The sequence below is a fragment of the Clupea harengus genome, chromosome 3, assembly GCF_900700415.2.
Source record: "Clupea harengus chromosome 3, Ch_v2.0.2, whole genome shotgun sequence".
Classification (NCBI taxonomy): Eukaryota; Metazoa; Chordata; class Actinopteri; order Clupeiformes; family Clupeidae; genus Clupea; species Clupea harengus.
This window is the reverse complement of record NC_045154.1, coordinates 2,797,648-2,818,532: the sequence shown is the minus strand read 5'-3', so window position 1 is coordinate 2,818,532 and position 20,885 is coordinate 2,797,648. Positions and strand designations below refer to the sequence as shown.

The 20,885-nt window shown below is 42.1% G+C and overlaps 1 protein-coding gene across 3 annotated transcripts; it reads right to left on the bottom strand.

Moving 5' to 3' along the window:
- Positions 1-14,889, bottom strand: btbd10a (BTB (POZ) domain containing 10a). Of its 3 annotated transcripts, none has more exons than XM_012822291.3 (9): positions 14,671-14,889; positions 12,781-12,925; positions 6,126-6,322; positions 5,295-5,544; positions 5,102-5,204; positions 2,020-2,140; positions 1,340-1,537; positions 1,013-1,123; positions 1-825 (listed from the first exon to the last, which is right to left on the bottom strand). In XM_012822291.3, the coding sequence occupies exons 2-9, from the start codon at positions 12,870-12,872 to the stop codon at positions 509-511; spliced, it is 1,389 nt and encodes a 462-aa protein (XP_012677745.2). In that variant the 5' UTR covers positions 12,873-12,925; positions 14,671-14,889; the 3' UTR covers positions 1-508. The 3 variants fall into 3 exon arrangements, with proteins under 3 accessions (XP_012677745.2, XP_012677746.2, XP_031420091.1); XM_012822292.3 differs by lacking the exon at positions 14,671-14,889 and adding an exon at positions 14,351-14,618; XM_031564231.2 differs by lacking the exons at positions 12,781-12,925; positions 14,671-14,889 and adding an exon at positions 7,707-8,112.
- Between the last annotated feature and the right edge of the window lie 5,996 nt (positions 14,890-20,885).

Genomic DNA, 20,885 nt, shown 5'->3' with positions numbered 1-20,885 from the left:
TTTCACTGCAACAAAAGAAGGTTTTTTATTGAAATGTGACATCATTTGTGCACGCTGCCTACATGGTGGATATGTTCAACTCTACTCAGCTGAGGCCATGCTTCAGTGAGGCAGCACGCATGCTGGGTTCCTGTCTGCAGTGCAAGAATGCGTTCACAAGAAAAGTGAACCTGAAACACGCACTCACTCACTCACTCACACACACACACACACACACACACTAATTTACACACTCACACACTGTTGCAGCACCACTGCACTAAATAACCCCAAACACTCACTGTCTCACTGTAAAAAAAAACACATAAATACTATCATTTCTTTTTTTTTAAACTCAAAATCTTTCTGAATAAAAGGGAGGGTGAGGCCAAGAGTGCGTGAGAAAGGCCTTGTGCTGCACAGGGGCGTTTGGGAGGCTGTAAGGCGGAAGAGCAGGTGCGAAGGCCACAGTGATTGGGCTGGCAGGCCGGCCGGCTCTTCGTGGCGGTGCTGGGTAGAATGCTGGGTGTCAGATGGCGGGTGAGGGGGCGTCGGGGTCGGGCTCATAGTGGTGGCTGGGCGGTGGCTGATGATTTGGCAGGATATCGAGTTCGTCCACCTGGGGCCCGGGGTGCATGACCACCAGCTGGTCATGAGGAATGTCAGCCGCAGCTGCCGCTAGATTGGTGGTGGACTTGCTCTTCACGCACTGGAAGTCCACGTGCCGGCTCTTGCCCTCCTCCTTCTCCCAGGACATGCGGATGAATGGCCGCTGCACGTAGTTGTAGATGACCTCCGGGCGACTTCCCGGCCGCTTCTTCACCTTCTCCTTGTAAGTGGGATAGCCTGCGAGGCAAGTGTTAACAAATTCATTAACAGCAACATCCGTTATTGCCATTCAAATTGCTTTGCATTTTCATGTCTCTAACATGACACATAACTGACTGATCATGTCTTTAAAATGACATGACGTCTCTAACAGACACCAAATCACTTTTCCTACGCACCAACATACTGTATACAGTTCTCTTACCTTCAATGCCTAATCGGATTTTCTTCAGTCCTCTCTCCTTCAAAACTGACTTGGCGACCTCTCGATTTTCGATGTATTTGAAAAACCTGTATAGTTTTGTGCTGTATATTACTGTAAACAAAAGGTGAAAAAACAAAATTCTGAGGTTTAAACAAGGACAAAACACATCAGTAGGTTTATTTGAACATGAAAGAACCAGATCTTTACCACTTGTCGATGAGCGCAATAAGGATTCAATGGCATTTCTTTCTATCTACACTATTTCCGGAACCTTCCAGATCAGCTATATAGACTTCTAGAGAGCCATTACTAGTTCAGGATACTGACTCTGTGAGTACTCCTCTCCCATCTGCGGCGGGTACTCCTCATCCCAGTCCACCACGTCGTCGTCCGTCAGCACCACCACGTGACACTCCCTCTCCCCACTCTGGGCACTGGCCACCATCAGCGGCAGCACCATCTCCTCCAGGTAGAACTCAAACTGACGCCTTGCCCCGTCGTTAGACAGCTCGTGCATCAGGGCACCTGTAACCCACAAAAAGTGCAGGCTTCGTCGATTAGCTTCCATCAAAAACACACACACCAACAACCTCAACCATGTTGTGATAATGGACATTAGCTTCACGTCATCCAGGAGAGCCAACACCAATCATCATATTCCAGCTCATCAATAAAACCTCTGAGCCATGATGCAAACCCTGTTCCAATGGAGGAGCAGCCAGAACACTGAATGCAGTATATCAGAGTTGCTGACCTACTTTCTGAATAGCCACTCACTGAATGATAAACACCTAACATAAAACCTGTCAATAGACACTCTTGTGCAAAAGAGGAAACGAGGATTAGATTACAACTACATCTAAAATGAATAACAACAACAACAACAATAACAGCAACAACAACAACAACAACAATCGAGTGCTATGTCTTACATTGCATCCTACTACATGCCATGCATATTTGGTGTTTTTCTAACCCTTGGGACGAAGCCTAGAACATTTACTCACTAAGATCTCTGCACTTGATGGTGCTGCAGTCGAAGGCGATGCAGAGGTAATCACATGCTTCCCTCAGCTCCGGAATGGAGATCCCATCAGGGCAGCGGATTATCCCCGATTTGTAGTAATCCTGCAGAGGAGAGAGTGTGTGAGAAATACAAACAGGCAGCCATTACTCCACCAGTGCAGGTCCTAGCGTCGCTACAAAAGCAGGCATGGAGCGACCCCGTTCCATCCCCTCCCACTCCTCTCCCCATCATGGCAGGTCCATTTGCAGTCAGTGAGGCAGTCCGATCGCTCAAGTGGAAGACACAACAGTAATCACACGGAAGCACGACTGCCATCTCATTGAAAATGCCCGATGTCTCCAGCAGAGCTTGTTATCCTCGCTGCCCTGATTCTGGCATCGCCATGGAGCACGAGCGCCTGCTGCTCGGAAGTGTTTACAGTTTGATCGCAAAACGATGAAGGAGATTATAAAATTCAAACACCCAAATAGATCAGTTTATGTTCCCCTTGAACAAGATAAAAAGCAGATCAATCCTATACAAGGCAGTGTCCAGTATCCCAGGCAACGCAGCACACAAAAAAAAGCAACACCTAGGCTAACAGCACCGATGGAGAAGCAGAGACAACAGGACGAAAAAAAAAAAAAAAAAAACATAGGGCAAATTCAAGCGGGAGAGAGAAACATTTCTGGCCGTTACCTCGCACTCCTGCTCACCATCCCCTAGGACATGAAGAGAGTGTCTCACGGCACAAATGAAAGCTCGGGCATGTTGCTCAGCATTAATAGTTGATCCTTCAAAATCTGTGTTATATAACATACCACGCATAATCTGCCACCTCATTCACTCTAGTGTAGCCGGTTGAATCAATTGCAGAATACTTATCCAGTGTTTAATGAACTAAAAGCAAACCAAAACACATAGGCTAAACACACCATTATAAAAACACACAGGGTTATTAAGGGTCATTCTGAAACAGTTTCTGGAGAAGTACCAATAATATACCAAAACAACCACTGGATACCAAATATTGCTGAGAGAAATAAATTATGATTCACATTCACCATAGAAGGATATTATAAAGGCTTACAGAGACTAATGTGGTTAAAAGGTTGAGTCAATGTTTTTTTTTGTTTTTTTTTGCAATTTTAGTGATTTTCAAATAGACACCCTCATTTTCATTTTGACCATCCTCCTTCGTTCACAATCATAACACAGAGGTGATGGACAGATCATTTTGATGATTACAGCAACCTAAAACATCAAATTCCTTTTGTCTTGAACATAACATTATCATTAACACTGTCGGTGCCCAAAATCATGATCTGGTGTCATGCTTTAACCACAAAGGTTTATTTTTACAATAGAAACCCATTATAATGATACACATTATATACCTAAAGTTCCTCTCCTGGCATTGACTAAACCCCTAGAAAATCCTCAATGTTCTTCAAAATAACATATCTGGTTTAAATGAGTTAAAGAGCAATACAGGAATACCACATTTGTTTCTGAATTTAGAGATCAAACATACTGCGTATAAGTAGAGTGTTGACTCCATAGTCTGACAACAATAAAATAACAAAAACAATGGTTATACTTGTAGAAACCATTAATGAGGAAATACCTCAATAAGACTTGGTGTGTTAAGAAAGCAACCCAAGAGCAGATCTAGCTTATTTCCCATATCTGCCAGGCAGACAGGACTCAGATCAGTAATGGGAGAGGGAAATGTGATGTATCGGGGTCTTATTTCCCATATCTGCCAGGCAGACAGGACTCAGATCAGTAATGGGAGAGGGAAATGTGATATATCGGGGTCTTATTTCCCATACCTGTCAGGCAGACAGGACTCAGATCAGCAAGGGGAGAGGGAAATGTGATGTATGGAGGTATGGATGTCTTAATTTCAATACATTGAAGCTCAATCAAGATTTATCCTTGTAATGGGTTTCAATCAGAAAAGCATAACTCTAACTGTGATTAATCATTCTTTCCATTAGACCTAAGCAATCATGTCAGCATAGAGTCACTACAGTATAATTAAATACTCAATGTTCCCATCCTGCTATTTGAATACACTAGCACACATTAAACTGCTTTTCCTACTTAGGAAAAATAACACAAAACTTTATGTATCCTTGACATTTGTTTTGTTCTTCTGGCAGTTGACAGCGTTCAGGATAAATTTCATGTGAACATAATTTGGTGTTTCAAATGCCTAAATTGCTTTAACAGTAGATTATTATATAAACTACTGCTAATGAATGTAGCAATTACTTTTGACCATCTTCTAAACTATGCCAGAGCTCACACTATGTAGGTACACCAGTGAAGGCTGCTCAGCAGCCGTCCTACAGGATGGGTTTGAACTGTGGAGCTGGCGTCAGTGTTTGAACTGTGGAGCTGGCGTCAGTGTTTGAACTGTGGAGCTGGCGTCAGTGTTTGAACTGTGGAGCTGGCGTCAGTGTTTTTGGGCTGTATTGGTCGATGGATGTTAGGTCTACAGCTTCATCTTGAAATAATTTGTATACATCACTTCAGTTTTTAGTTTAAGACAGAGAATCCATAACTTTTTTTTTTTTTTTAAATATCCCTAACCATAACTGTAAGAACACAGTGTTATTTCACTATTATATCCCAAACCATAACATTTGACCGAGGAGAAGTTTACATAACGTTAACTTTGCAAGCTTATCTACGGTAGTTCAAATGCCCCAAAAATGGGTAAATTTCCCATCAGCATTATCATAAGACAGGCAAGTTGATGGTGATAGTTAATTCACTGTAGTTTCTTTAAACCATAGGGCTTAGAGGGCTAATTTTATTATTTTGTATTTTCACCGCCATACCTACCCTATGAACTGCACAGCAAAGCAAAGCGGTACATTGCGATCAGCCCATACATCATTAATAAACAAGGTCAGACATCTGCAAACACAGTAAAAAAACTCAGCGGTTTCTCCTTCAATCTCAACTCATGTCACTGCGGAGTAATTCTACTCCAAAGCCAACAGGAACTCATGTGAAACTGTGAGGGGGAAAGTGAGCAGTAATCTGAGAACCCTCAGAAACCTCCTTACCAGAATGGCTCTGAACACGGTGGAGCTGATTCCCTCTGCAACCTCATACTCTCCTTTCTCATTGGGTCTGGTGAAATTGTATTCCCTTCCAGATCCAAACATTCTACAAAAGAGCAAGACAGACTCTTTAAGCGTGTCAAAATGACAAAGTACGGTCAAAAATGAAAGGATGTGTTCAGATGACTGGCCGCACCTGCCCAGCATGGTATGGGGTTGGGCCGTGAAGACGGAGGGGTCCACCACAAAGCGGGTGTTGTCTACTATCAGTGTGACGCGCTCACAGGTCCTGATGCTGCGCAGGCCCTCCTTGGCGCTGTCGTAGACGTAGGTCAGGTCGGTGGGGCTGTGACCTCTAAAAGGAGCGTCGGCACTCAGCTGGCTGCTGGTGGCTGCTCTCATGGGTCTGGGGCTGGTGGAGAGCGAGGGAGGACCAGACTCACGGTCTGTGGGGATTAAAGGATGCCATATTTTAACCCTTGATGCATGAGACGAGGACTTTTCAGGCAATATGTTAAGTGAACTGCCATATTCAACTATATAATGGTTAAAGCAACAGTAGGCAGCAATTTGACCCTTTTTTTAAATATGGTTTTACAAGCAGCTCATTTTGGCATCATCTTCAAATTCCTTTTGATGGTGTACAGTCATGTGAAGAGCAGATAGCCACACTCCTGGTTCACTCTAGCCCCCCAGGCTATGCACTATGGAGTTCTGTGGTCCAAGATGGACAACCCCCAGAAAATGTAAGAAAAGCTTTCACAATACATTACCAAAGACATTAGTTGGCATGCTAGCAAGCTTTTTTCAGTGCCAACTGAGCTGTTTTTGGTGTTCACATGCCTCTTAGGTAGTTACGTTTTTTTAGACCAAAACTCCTTACTGCTGCTTTAAATAATGTAATAATAATAAATAATTGAGAGCCATCAAAATATCTATAATATATCCAAAATATAACATTTGAGCACTGAGGCGGTATCATACCCTCTGGGCCCGCACGGCTGGCATGGGGTAGGTAGGAACTCACCACTGTGCAGCAGGCGAGTGGGTGAGGCGACGTTCCGAATGCAGGGTGTGAGCTGGCCCTCACCGCGCTCATGGGAGGGATCTCGGGAGCGGTCGCTGGAGCGCCGGCGCTCTCTGGAGTGCTCCGGGCCACCGCTGGCTCCCTGCAGGCTCATGTTGGCCAGCTCCGACTCCAGTGGAGAGCCACGTGACTGGGCACTGAGCAAATTAGAGAGTAACAAGGTTCACATAAGAGAGTAACAAGGTTCAGATAAGAGAGTAACAAGGTTCACATAAGGTCAATCAGGGGTCTCTCTGCAGCATGCAGTCCTTTCATTTATGTATGATGGAAGGTTTAAAAAAATAAATAAAAATAAATAAAAAGAGAGAGAGACACACACATTATATGGTAATTTTATATATTTTTTTTTTAGTAAACAGGCAAACATTACATAGTTACTGTAACCATGTGATTACCACTGAATGACTAACACATCTGCCTGGACAAGGGTAGGAACATTATGAACACATCTGCTCATTGTCAAGAACTAGGTAGCAACATCAGCACCTCTGTTTGTGCAGAGCGCAAGAATTGAAGAATGAAAATGTCCCTCCTCCTCATTAAACATGGACAATGACACGCTCATAGGAAGGGGTGGCTGTACAAGGGCACAGGACAAAGAAGCTAAATCTCAACTATCACTATAAAAAGTATCCAAATGCATCTACAAAAGTATTACAAATAGTAATACAAAAAGGGTTGCAATTTAAAGTTGTTACCATTTTTTTTTTTTTTTTAAAGGTTTAGTCCTTATCATGATGAGAGGTAACAGGGCTCAACTAGAATGCTCTTATGTTGCCCTATTCGACAGATTATTTAGGTAAAACACACTTTATATCTTAATACTTTAATCTTGCTTATCCTGTATGTCAATTTTTAAAAGAAAAATAGAGAAAATATTATGCCACAGCTTATTTCATTCACGGCTCAATACACACAGAAACTGCAGGGCCACAGCTTATCGTGTTCTTAGACTTAAGACCATATCACTATATCATGAAGACTATTCAGCCATAAAAATCCTCTTTACTGCTGTGTACACTCATCCCGACTACATTAAAGATGATGCCAGAAAATTAGGTCAACTAGATAACTGTCAACTGGATGTGCCCAGATATATGCTGGAGCCTCATGCAAGACACACAATGGAAAAGCATTGCGAGACTGAACATCACGTTTGTTTGACAATGTGGGGCACAAGTGAAGCGTTTCAGTTAGTGTTATAATTATTTTCCATTTTCATCTACAGAGCAGATGCCCTTTACTTAAAAGAAAGGTTCTAATCAATAATGCAACGCGCTGCTGACACAGGCGGGCTAATGTTACACTGGAATGCGCCTAAAGACTAAAGACTTCAAGGGCAGAAAAGCGAAGTATGTTTTGACTTGACTGCATCCGGATATAACTTCATTGCAGTATTATCTTAGTTTGAAACGTAAATGATTGAACGTGTTAAGTGATTCTAAGGATTAAACGATGTGTGGATTATACAAGTCCAAAGCATCAATTAATCGCCAAAACAGAAAAAAACCGATCACCTACCCGTCTTTCTCACAAGGCGCTTTAAAGACAAGGCAGCACCACGGAAAGAGCTGGGGGATAAGAGCACAAAAGACTTGCGGTCCTCCAAACAATGCGGGCTTTCCAACTGGTTTAGCATCCTTGGGCATTACTTTCCAACTCCAGCATATTACGCATAGTCCCTGACAACTTGCATGGTGTGCAGATAGCTGAACACGATGTCTTTGACACTAACGATCACAAAGGGAGGACACGGGGGTAGTCATTAAGCACCGTAACGGGAGTGCCGTAAGAAATGAATGGCCGTTTGTTTTATCCAAGAATATGCCATATACGACAGCCTTGGTGACGTAGACCGACCTTTCTTGCTGTATTGTAGCTATTCTGTGACCGCACAGGATCCTCCCCCCCATTAGCGAAGACAGTCACATTCAATGAGGTGAGCTGGAGGTGATGGAAGACTATCCAACACGACATTTAGCACAAGAATCCTTACAATACAAGATTTCTTACAATCGTATATTATCAAGGGGCGTGTCGTTCAAGATGTTAACAAATATGATACAGTGGATTGTCAGTGCCCTTTTAGAGTAGCCTACTGTCGAAGGGCGTGCATTTCACCGGGGATGGACATATCGTTTAAAACGTAAAGGTGAAAGATTTTGCCGAATTAGCCTACAGGGAAAAATGCATGACCTACTGGGCGATTTGAAGTAGCCTTCAAATCTACTATACTGGGTGGCTACATCATTCAGTTCATTCACTGTCTTTTTTCGTGGTGATTAAGGGAATGTTCATATTTATAATTCTCTCCGATTCAGTAAAGCAGACGAGAGTTTTAACAGTTTCTGAGTCGGGCACGACTAATTCAATCGACCAATTGAAGTATGCAGACGGGTTAGTCTACATTTATGACAATAACAGCAACTGCACCAAACCCTGTACCACAGGGTGGTGGAACAGACTTTTGATAATCAATATACACTAATAATGAAGGACTACTTCTCATTTATGGTAAACATTTTGGATAGTGCTATGTACCAAGTTCTCTCCCAGCTTGTTACATATAAGATTACGGAAAGTAGGGCAACAGCTAAGGTGTATGTGTTACAAAACAAACCCAACTAAAATGTCCTGGCACCTGACAAACCCCAGAGAGATGAGGCTTATCTTTTCTCACACCGCAGGATGGCTTTCTCCAGCCTCCCCGTATATCTTGCCCCACAACGAAAGCCCACGTGGTCATGGAGCCAAGCTAAGTCACGCCCCCTAGGCTGATCAGGCCCGAGAATACCTCCTTTCTGGAGTAGCCCAAAAATGTTCACTTATTCGTCCATACCAAGGAACGACGCCTGCTGCAGTAACCTGGTTCAAAACCTCGCACTATCTCTACACCACTGCCTTTCTCTGCCCCCCACAGGTTCCCCATCATTGCAACGGAAGGGGTAGCCCAAACCCACACGCAAGAACACAGCAGGTGCCAATAGTTCATTTCACAAAGAAATAAATCTATCTGAATTTAGGATTCATTAGTTCATGTGCAAGCTGCAAACTTGTCTGGATTCAGATTTACTTAAAAAATCTGTGGATGTTAACACAGCCTATGAATTCAATTGGGAAAGGGCTGTAGGTAATAATGCTTTGCAGACCCAGGCATGATTTATCACTTTGTTGCAGAAAACTCTTCTAAATTTTGATGCTGAATTGGGGTAAAAGCCAACACAAATAAGGCCGGTGTCGATCCTTAAACCATCCACACACATACACTTTACTTGGGGGATGCCCAGGTATATTAACAGCTGCCCAGGTATATTAACAGCTGCCCAGGTATATTAACGGCTGCCCAGGTATACTAACGGCTGCCCAGGTATATTAACTGATGTCCAGGTATATTAATGGCTGCCCAGGTATATTAATGGCTGCCCAGGTATATTAACGGATGCCCAGGTATATTAACGGCTGCCCAGGTATATTAACGGATGCCCAGGTATACTAACGGCTGCCCAGGTATATTAACTGATGTCCAGGTATACTAACGGCTGCCCAGGTATATTAACGGATGCCCAGGTATATTAACGGCTGCCAAGGTATACTAACGGCTGCCCAGGTATATTAACGGCTGCCCAGGTATATTAACGGATGCCCAGGTATATTAACGGCTGCCCAGGTATATTAACGGCTGCCCAGGTATACTAACGGCTGCCCAGGTATATTTGGCGACCAATTTTAGCCTTTTTTATTTTCATTTTTTCATCCGTCCAAGAGAACGCCATCTCCAATCGGTTAACTACTGGACAATCTCCCTTCGCTCTACCCCTCCCGTACCTGTTCGTTCTGCTTTCACAAGAAGGGTCTACTGACAGTTGCACATGCTCTGAACCCAGAGAGGTGTCCTTTGGTATTACATTAGAAGACACAGAGGATATTTTACAAGCACGGACTAGATAAACCAGCGCATTTTCACCCCTATTGTGTAAACAGTTCTCTGACTTAGAGTAGTAACTTTAAATTCTATGAAAGAAAGCAGCAACTATGCTACCTTGGTAGCTACAAGACTCAAAAGTGTATTCAACATACGTAACATGATCATTGCCCAACATGCAACAAAGTTGTCCTGACTATTGTTGTTTTGTCTTCAGGCTACAGCAGACTAACTCAAATAAAAGCCTGACAATTTGTAGTCTAACCATAGCTTATCAGATATGATAATACACTGTAATATGACAGCACCACAGGTAACTTAACCAACATTAGCATTTAGCGTGAAATTGAGACCAATCTAGCTTGTTCTCAATTCCGGTCAGTCAGTGAAGCTGCTGGCACAAGAAGTGAGAATGCTGAGGGAGACGGAGCAGCAGCAGCAGGTCCTAGTGTGGTAGAAACAGCCTTCATTCATCGCCCCTTCTACCTGCAGCTTGGGCGGCTGGGCCAGGCTCACAGACTCCATGTAAGCTGCATCCTGGAGGGTGTTCCATGTCGAGCCTTGCTCGGTACTGGGTCCACCATTTCCCTCATCCAGCCCAGCACACTACCTGGCTCAGAGAAGTCAAGACCACCAGGAAGATGTGTATCGTCGCGGTGACATGGAGAACTCAGATGAGGGAGGAAATCCTACGAGTGCTCATTGGAGGCCCAGTGGTCGAACACCCATTCTAACTGGCCATCATCCAGATTGGACTGGACCTGCTGGCCAGGTGGGGGGCTGCGGTGGATGTATCCTGGGCGCAGCGCCGTCTGGGTGCTGAAACCGTGGCCCTAGCCAGCACTGGGGAGAAAGAGCCATCAACCAGAGGGACTACCCTTACCTCCACGCCAGACCAAAAAGCGTCAAAGCTGCCCATCGATGAGAAGCCGCCCATAACCCAAACGAATTCCTGCACTGCCATCCTTGACAGAGACCACGCCAACAAGGGAACAGACTGAGCGCCAAAATCTTCAACAAGGTCATCGTGCCAAATCCATGCCAACCCTTGAGGAGCCTGCCCACTACGGTCCTCAACCAGGTCATCGTCAGCAGAGGACGGCCCCTGACGGCGCGCTAGCAGGGGAGCAAAGAACCACTGCGTCAACATCGACCACTTCGGGGAAGCCAGCACATCTTCGCTGATGACGAGGACACCGTCAGCAGAAGAGGGCTGCCCAGGGCCCACTGTGGGTCCAGAGATCCTTCACGTTGCCACACCCAATCAAAGGGAGGAATCTTCGCAAGCGAGCAGCCACCTCCACAGCCAGCAACAGCTGCACTGAAGAGCCACTCAATTAAATTCAATTGTATCTATATAGCGTCAAAATGATAAAATTGTCTCAAGGCACTTTACAGAGCCCAGGTCCTGAAGCATGCCGCTTCCGGAGGCCAACACACCGAGACCACCAGCGACAGCCGGCAGGTCATTGAGGAGCTGTACCAGCAGGGGGCCACAAGGGGCTGGAAAAGAGCCAGCGACACCAGCTATGAGAGCGTTCACAGACGTCTTCGCTGCCAGAGACGAAGACTGCATATGCACCAGCCTAGTCCAGCAAGACATCAACACTATAGATTCACGCCCCATCTGTCCAGACCGCCTGTCGCTAGCCAAACAGGCAGCCAAGCTGCATCAGTGTCTGAATGCTTGTGCTGTGTGTTACTTAACATCAAGAAAGCCAAAGACGCCTGACTCTGTGAGATAACTACAATATATTATGTGAAATGAAAAGAAATATTCAATTCATAAAAATATTCTGTTTATAATTACAGGGAAACAGTGTGCTAGTTGAACTGAGTTGACATGTGAGCTGACTAACATTACTGTAATGGACAGCATAGCAAATTCTAAAATTCTTTGGGCTTAAACCCATCTCTCTTTCGTACAGGGGTGCATGTATCACATTAATGTGCATTCACTGTCTCCAAAACAATCTGTTGGTGTATTCTTGTATATTCTGTTAAACAAAATATGTGTGCATATGTGGTTTGAAGACAGGTGGGTGATGAATGCAGTATTATTACAGGAAAATACTAACTGGGAAAACAGTTCAACCGAGTTGGTAGTGAGCACACAGAAAGCTGCCTTCCTTTTTCCTATCATAGTGTTATCGCAACACACTTTTTGCAATAGGATGATGCATACATCTTACCATATTATATAATCTTTTGCATGCTTTTGAGTTTACAAGGGTCATGGTGGCTTTTTTCATATCTCTGTCATCCATAAGAAATAACATAGCCCCACAGAGCATATCATATTCAGTTTGTCACTAGGCCTACATACATTTGAAAGAGGGCACTTGAAAGTTTTAAATGTTTCATACAACAGAAAATCAGATAGCCTATTGGATTTATTGATGTGTTGGCTCTTGTTTGTTTATTCCTTGAGCACCTTAGGCCAAGTAATTAGGTAAACAAAGTCTGCATTTATAGACAAGCATTTGTGTTAAGATTTTTTTTAAATAGCTGACATTGTTTTTCAATATATCACTTCAGTATTCATAATTGAGAACATTCCTAACAAATAAACATATATATAATGCATCCAACACTCATCAGGGCTCCTTTTAAGCATTTTACCAGAACACTGAATAAAAACCTAAATTGAATAAAAACAATAAAGGCATTTACCTTGAATGTTTACAAAGTTTGCAGTTTGCCTTATGATCCCAGGTTTCGTTATCACTGGAGTTGCTGTCATGTGACAGAGGGCATGAAGCCATTACACTTGCCTATGGGTCAAAGGGCTGGAAACCTCTTCAAAAACAACCATATCCTGCACAAAGAGGAAAAGATTTATCAGCAACATTTTCAGCAACAAAAACCTATTGTTAAACAGAAGAGTCCACAGTTGGGAGTGCAGTTAGGCCTGCCCTTGCCTAAATCTAAAAGACTGAAAATGTAATCCAAGCTGGCAAACCTATCCTCCTGCAAAATAGCAGGACATAACTAGTGCTTTGTGGCAGCGCAAATTATTTCTAACTGTATATTGTACAAATCGCATCTTACCAAAAAATGATGCCCTTTGTGATAACCTACCATGAACAAGGTTTGAAGTATGTTCAACTGTTAGTTGGACCTACTGATAGTAACCAAAGGGGTTCAGGCTTAGCTAAGGTTGCATTGTCAAAAACGTGGCCTTGCAGGGCCAGACATGACTTTAACACTTCAAGTACACATCTGGGGATAACTTTTCGAGAAGCTGGTCCTGGATTACACCCAGCTGGCTCCAAATGGATGATATTCCTTTAAAAGGCCATAATACCACCTTGAGGAAAGTATCATTCATCCCCACAGCAGTTTTCCTGTCTGAAATAGCACCACTACTTCAAGCTCAACCTTAAGGAAGCACTGGACAGGTTTAGACATTTCAGACAGCAAACCTCACTCCCACACTTAGGCCCAATTCCCAAATGTTTGGTCCCATACATGCATTGAAATGTACATGTACTGCTTACAATAGGTATACACGGGTTCATCTTTTATACACGGTAGTGAAATATTTGTGCGGTCATTCATTCATTAGATAAATCATTAAAATGCCTGCTATTTTTGTTAATGCTATTAAAGAGTAACGTTAGACCTACCTTAGTTCCTATATTACGCAACTTAAAATAACGAGCTCTGCGGTGAATCCTAAACAATTATGTAGTAATAACCTGGCAATTTGGAGAGAAATGTACACCTACTGACGTTCGTGTTACTGTTTTCATCACGACACAAACCTACATCTCCAATTGAAAGCTTTCCCCGCCAGTCGCCACCCGGTGTCGCCAAATACCCCAAATCTGCAAGCAGCACTGAAGCGTTTACTTTGCTTTTTCACAAACAAGTTATGCGGTGTTGACATTTGAAAGCGATTAGTTGTGCATTTTAAGCATTAATCTGTGTTCAACCAAGTTCAAATACAGCTTTCTGCTGTGTAGCATAGTTAGCTAGGCACAAGTTATTCACTTTTACTGACCTACCCGAGATAGACACTAGATAGTAAATAAACAGACTAACGTTAGACAACTCGACGTTACCATCCTTGGATTTCCATCGTTGACTACTGTAAATTAAAGGAAACATCTATCTGTCTGTCTAACTAGTTTAACATTGGCAAGGTTATAACTTTTTGTTGTCAGCTGACGTGGTAAAGAATATGTTGCTAACTTTACATCATCAAAGCATAAAGGCTAACATATTAGTTTTGCTATACCTATAGTTGAATCAGTGCCATTATTTCCCTTCTCGTACGAAGCCATATGAAAGAGCAATGTTTACGTGGCAGAGCCTTTCCCATACAGCCTGATCAGGTAGCAAGAATCTAACTTAGGATAGCTGAGTTAACGTTTATCACTGAAAGATCTTCCAAATAAGGAAACAGCTGGGATCATTACCCCACAGGCAAAGCTAACCAAGCTAGCTAGGAACATTACGACACCTAACGCTAGCATAGCTGGAATGGTGTTTGACAGGCAGCCAACCAAGTGACGTTAAACTACACAGTTCAAAACAAAACCTCGGATGTTCCTTTACCTGTCAGTTTAGAATGAAGCTTATTGTAAACTGATGCATGGTAGATCTGGGGGAACAGCGTATACCAGGTAAAGTTACAGTAAACGTCAATGTTAACTGAGAGTCCAAGCAACACTGCACTAGCTAACTAGCTAGCCATCGATAGTACTTGCACACTTCAAGTCATTCTCGCAGTCGCAGCAGGTCTTCGCTTCTTTAGCTATCAAGACTGACAATCACGTAGCCTAGTTCTCGCGAGGGCATGACGCCTTCGTAGCAGATACTTGGGCTATAATTGGAAGAATAATTTGTCAGTACACATGTCAGTAGGGCCTACTTCGGAGCAACTTCCTATCTTCGTCTTTTGAATTGTTTTGGTGTTATTAATACTTATTTTAATCCCTTTTGCGTTTTGAGACTTTATAGCCACCGTAACGTGGACGCCACAGCATACTCTTTAGAATAATAGCTAAGCCTACTGTTAATTTGTTTGTTTGTTTGTTCGGTGTAATTTGCATCTTCCTTTGCAGAAATAAAACGATGAACCAGTTTCGTTTTACTGGTTCTTAGGCAATATGGATAGGATAGAAAGGAGATATTATATAGGCTATTAAGTAGACCTGAGGCTTTTTTTCACGTAAGCCACTTGTTTCAGTGCGCTTCAGGGGACAAAGTTTTTACGTCAGGTTTCGTCTTTCCCATTATCCCATTAAACTCTCACTCGCATGCACCGTTATGGTTTGATGCCGTTTTGAGTGTAGACTATGTCAGCTGATCATTTTCAAGGTCACTGCTATACCATCCAGTTTTCAACTAGTTCTGAGAACATCTCTAGAACGTTGCGATGTCCATTGCAATTGCCCAGCATCAGATTGTGGCAAGAACTTCTTGATGTCAGATGTCAGTGCATTCTCAAACATACACAATGTTGCCAACGCAATAGGTTTCACAAAAGGAGTACTTTAATAAATAGGATATTAAACCGTCAATGCTGACACGACATGACAAGGTCACTCATATGCGTAAGTTGAATTAATCAAGCAATGAATACAAAATCGTTATAAATACTGAACACATCAACAATAGCTTTAGGAACAAATACTGTAGCAAATAACAATACATTAACAATAGGCTCTAACTTTTGTGAATCGTATGACGATATGAACAGTAAAATACACTGCAATGTTGCCCTCTGTAGCCTAGGCCTATTTGTGAGGTAACAGTTGCACATGACTGAACTTGTTATTAACTGAAATTAGGCTACTGTAGCTTCCTTAGGCCTACAGTATTTGATCTTTTCCCATTATCTTCATATAAATACACTGGTCTGTAGCCTAGACAAGATATCTCAGTAGATCTCAGTGTGCTGGCGGCTCTTATGTCATCACTAGTGGAGTAAAACATGATATGGATGCCTTGAACAAAACAGCTAGGCTTACATTTCCAAATCAAATAAAACAAGTATAAAAGTTTGGTCCCTCTCATCTTTTCTTGCCGAATGTCTCACTGGGGTTTACAAATTCATTAAAAGTGCAGCTGTTAGTCGTAACATATCATGGCTTTGCCATATCTGTACATTCAAATAGTTTAGAATTAAATGAATATAAATAAATACATGACAATGATGTATATAAATAAATAAGTACTAAATCAAAACGTAATTATTTCATATTGGAATATTCAACAAACCCTACAGAATTCCGCCATCAGGAAAAATTTAGCTTTTCCAAAATGTTCGGTTTTCAACATCACCAGGAGATAACTGTTCAAGTAAATCCGGTAAATCTTCTGGAAGCAGCTTTCGCGCTCTCCCACGGTCAGAGTTCCTGATAGCAGCAGTGTGGATGTCCCGAAGCTTCATCTGGAGCCAGTCCTGTCTCTCCTGTATGTGTTTTTGCACTCCGGTGTTGTGCATTAGCTGGACTTCGCTCACAGACCTCTTTCTATGGTATGAAAAATGTAACATTTAGAATTTGTGCAAATGCCATTACGAGCAAACAATTGATTTTTTTTACTTTTTTTTTTTTTTATTAAGACACTGGGAAATTAGGAAAGTAAGACGACAAACCTCACTGGCCTTCCGTCCGAGATAACTGAGTAGTATAATACACAGAGGATGAGAAATAAAGTTCTTCTGGTGGCTAACATTGTGGTTTGAAACCTGAAATGAAAAAGTAATGTTTAGCACAAAATCATCATCAACTACACGTTTTATTCTGAGAGCACATTTCAAAAAGACTATACGCATATCATTATTGATTATTCCACTTGCCTCTTGTGGGTCAGCCTTGTCTTGGAAAATCGTTTTGCTGCGCAGATTTTGAGGCAGTAGATGAACGGAATGAATCAGATAAGATTAGAAGCCTCGCTGAGTTCCTTTTATAGCCTTCTGCCCATTGATGAGCCGCCTTCATTATTGGTGTTGATGTCACTCCTCCCTTGATAGGGATAACCACGTGCATGTCAACACTTCCACAGGAGTTGGCTACTGCAGTTTTCATCACCTTGCGTGGTAGGTTAGAAGTAATTGTCTTGCACTTGAATGCCACCATTTGCGTGTTGTTGTTTGAGTGGTGCCATACAAGTAGAAATATTTAAAGCTCGTCTGTTACTGGTATTACCAGGGCACACATATGACTTGTCATATCTGTTTTCGAATGTCAAATTTTAGGTTTTTATCTTAACATAATGTAAAGTGGGTTTATATATGGCGATTGCTATATGACCGTTTCAACCAAGGAGGGTGTAGCGGATTCTTAAGGGATAATTTTGGCGAGAGAAACGCTAAGCCATAAATGAACCACAGTTTCATTCATTTTCTTTTCTTTTATTGCAGTCACTTGTGGGATGCTACGCGTCATTCTGTGGAGGTGATTTGTTGTTATTTTCCTTAGACGTGGCATGGAGAGCATCCGAAAATCCTGGTTTGTGATATGAAAAAAAATTCTAAGCATATAGTTGTTGTTTAATCATTCTGGTAGGTCTTAGAACGATTTCACAAAAGATAATGTTGTTTCATGAGGATGTAAAGGTCAGTATAATTAATGTTAACAGCAAAAACTATTTTCAATGCAACGTAACTGGTTATTGATCATATTATTAAACATTACTTTTTTTTCTAAACAGCACAAAAGTTGTCTCATATTCTTTGTTAATTTGGTAATCTCTGGTAAAATTGCATCATCATTCAGTCTGACCATTCTAATCCATATGAACCTTGGGCACTGAAGTCAGGACTCCCCTCTGCAGCTGCAGGTGTCTCAGGGGACATCGTGGGAGCTGGACCAGCCTGGCCTAGTTTTATGGCCTCAAGATGACACATTAGGTAACTATGACAGAAGTTTTCTAAATGTGGCAGAGGAATGGCTATGTCATGACACAGGGAATACATCCCAGAGAGGAACCAAACAGGTCCGACCTATAGATGTTCCCTTTTGGGCTGGTTAGGGTTTCTGTCAGAGCTGCAGGCATGCCTGCTGCCAATCACACGAGGAAAAAGAAGATGACGGCAGAGAGCAAGCAGTCCATGACGTTATACGAAGACTGTTATACGAAGCCTGTGGGACACAGAGGACAAGAGGGCATCACTGTCATGTAAACATATTCTGTGTTATGTTACAGTTGTATTATCAGATGCCCTTAGTGCACTAAGTAATGATATTGCTAATCTTAAAAGGCCTCTCATTGTACCTGTTGATGTGTTTATTCTCTGTTTTAGTGTCATTCTGTTAAACAAACTACACAGGTGTTAAGCAATTAAAGTTGTTTACATACCATATGTGCAAGATATATGGCACTGTGGGTCTGCACAGTAACGATGTTGACCCCCTTGTCATTTTAGGTAGTGCTGGTATGGCCTGCATTGGGTATGGCCTGTTTAGATGACACCCACCAAACAAAAAGACCTTTGGCCTTTGCATGAGATCCTAAACCCTGTCAATACAATCCCAGGCAGTATTTAGCTTCATGGGGGCAGGGGGGACCTTTCAACCTCAAAACTTCAGTTCTCATTACCTCATGCTGGATCAATGCATGCTATATATGTCACTAAAGGTATGTGGCATGAATGTGTAGGCAATTTTTATATGGATTAAGAATCACAAGCCATCATGAGAAGATATCCGACACTTCACCTAGAACATGGAATTATGAAGGTCTTTAAATGTAGTGTCGAATTAACTCATAAAGATCATTCTGTCCCTATTTTGGGGTTTCTCTCTGATTTATTGTTTAACATATTCTGGGTGATATTATTCAAATAGGAATAATAACAGTCATTTAACTTTACTGAAACAGACTGATGAGAATATGAGTGACTAGATGTATTCTTCCTTAGTGGTGTTGCTATAAAGTATTTCCATTTTGTGATTTTCTTGGTAGCTTGAAAGGAGACAGAGAAGTTCCTTTCCAAAGTTTTACAAGTATAAAAGCATGAGCTAATACAGTTGACATACAGTATATGCATTGTCCTTAACATACCCCTCACACATCTCCATTTGAGGTTTTATCTCTATATCTCTATATTCTTATTCAGCCTGATAGTAGCAAATAACAGTCATGTTTTACAGTAGTGTCTAGTTGTCTAGTGTGTTCCTATACCGGACATGTTTTATAGTAGTGTCTAGTTTTCTAGTGTGTTCCTATACCAGTCATGTTTTACAGTAGTGTCTAATCTTCTAGTGTGTTCCTATACCAGTTGAAAAGGTGATTTTTTTTATGTGAACGTGATACATATGATCATTGTTTTAACTTGATTTCACACATATTTTTAAAGCTTACAGACATTAATGAAATGTAGGAGAAAAAAATGGCAGGCTATCTCTAACCAAACAACAAATACGTCATAATAACTCCTTCATGCTGGCGAGAATAAATATAGGAAATGCGTAACATTCTAAAATAGTAAGAATTCCTGGACCTCTTTTGAAGACGCCGACCGCAATGAAAATAAGCCTTGCTGTGCAGATATGGAATGACGGAATATCCCTGCAGTGCATCACTACCAGGATCCAAGCATGAATGAACAGAAACAACATTAGTCTGCCTTGGACTGTAAATCCACAGTTCCTTATGACTGTCCATGGGCCCTACAACGGAAGGGGATTCCATTTGGTCATTTACATCATGTGCCTGGTCCTAACGAAACGTAGTAAAGGTTGAACGTCTGGGCAGGAAAGTGTTTTTGTTTGACACACATTAATGTGTCGAAGCTCTGAAAGAACTTTAGACCTCAGTGGTACCATCTATCAAGGATCTCATCATAATTCATCACTATTGAGAAACCATTCGCCACCCACTATACTCTCACGTGTCTCAGTGATTAATGTTTATATGACAGCAAAAGCGTGTGCCATTTCAAAAGCTAATTCTGGGAAACAAGTGCTCATGGAGGTGTTATTTGCAGCCTGTCATGGGCCTAAGACTTTCATGTAAAGTGGCCAGGCCATTATAAACACCTCTGGACCTTCACACCTGAGAGAAACACATGCTGGACTTTGTTCTGCAACTGAAACACAACAGTCCTCCCAGATGGTAGCCTAAAATAGGACAAAGCACATTTGCAATAATGTAAAACACTTTTAATATCCAACACGACCAAAACTCAAAAAGCATGTATTGTCCTCATACATCCTCAGAGTTGTAATGTTTTGTAATATAGCTTTACTGTAGCAATGTATTATTTGTCAGTGGTTGTATTATTACTTCATTGATTCCATTATGTTCATTATGGTGAAACAAAACATATTATTTTGCAATCTCCTTAATTTCCCTGAGATTATATTATAGTTCCTCACTACCTTCCCTGTAATAAAAAAAGCATTCACTTGTTGCATGTTGGTAAACAACTAAACAGGCACAAACAGAGGTCAGTGGAGTTACTGGGCACAGACTGTAAAGCCAGCTAACAAGGTAATGGGCAAATAACTTATTTGAGCATGAGTTGGCCTATACTACATTGCTTGTTAGCAATCATAACTATACTGTTTTCATGGCTGTGGTTCTATCTGACAATTGTTTTAAACAAACCTGGCAATTTCTGGTAGGTATCTATGCAGTGGCGTAAAGTAGTTACGACGGGCCCAGGTGCAGGCTTTTATGACGGGCCCTAGTCAGTGGCGTAAGGCAGTGGTTCCCAAACATTTTACAGTCCCGTACCCCATGTTTGTAACTGCCGCTGCCGCCACGCCCCCTCCCCCTGCGCAGATATTTTTCTTGGGCACGAAAAAACCCCGGCT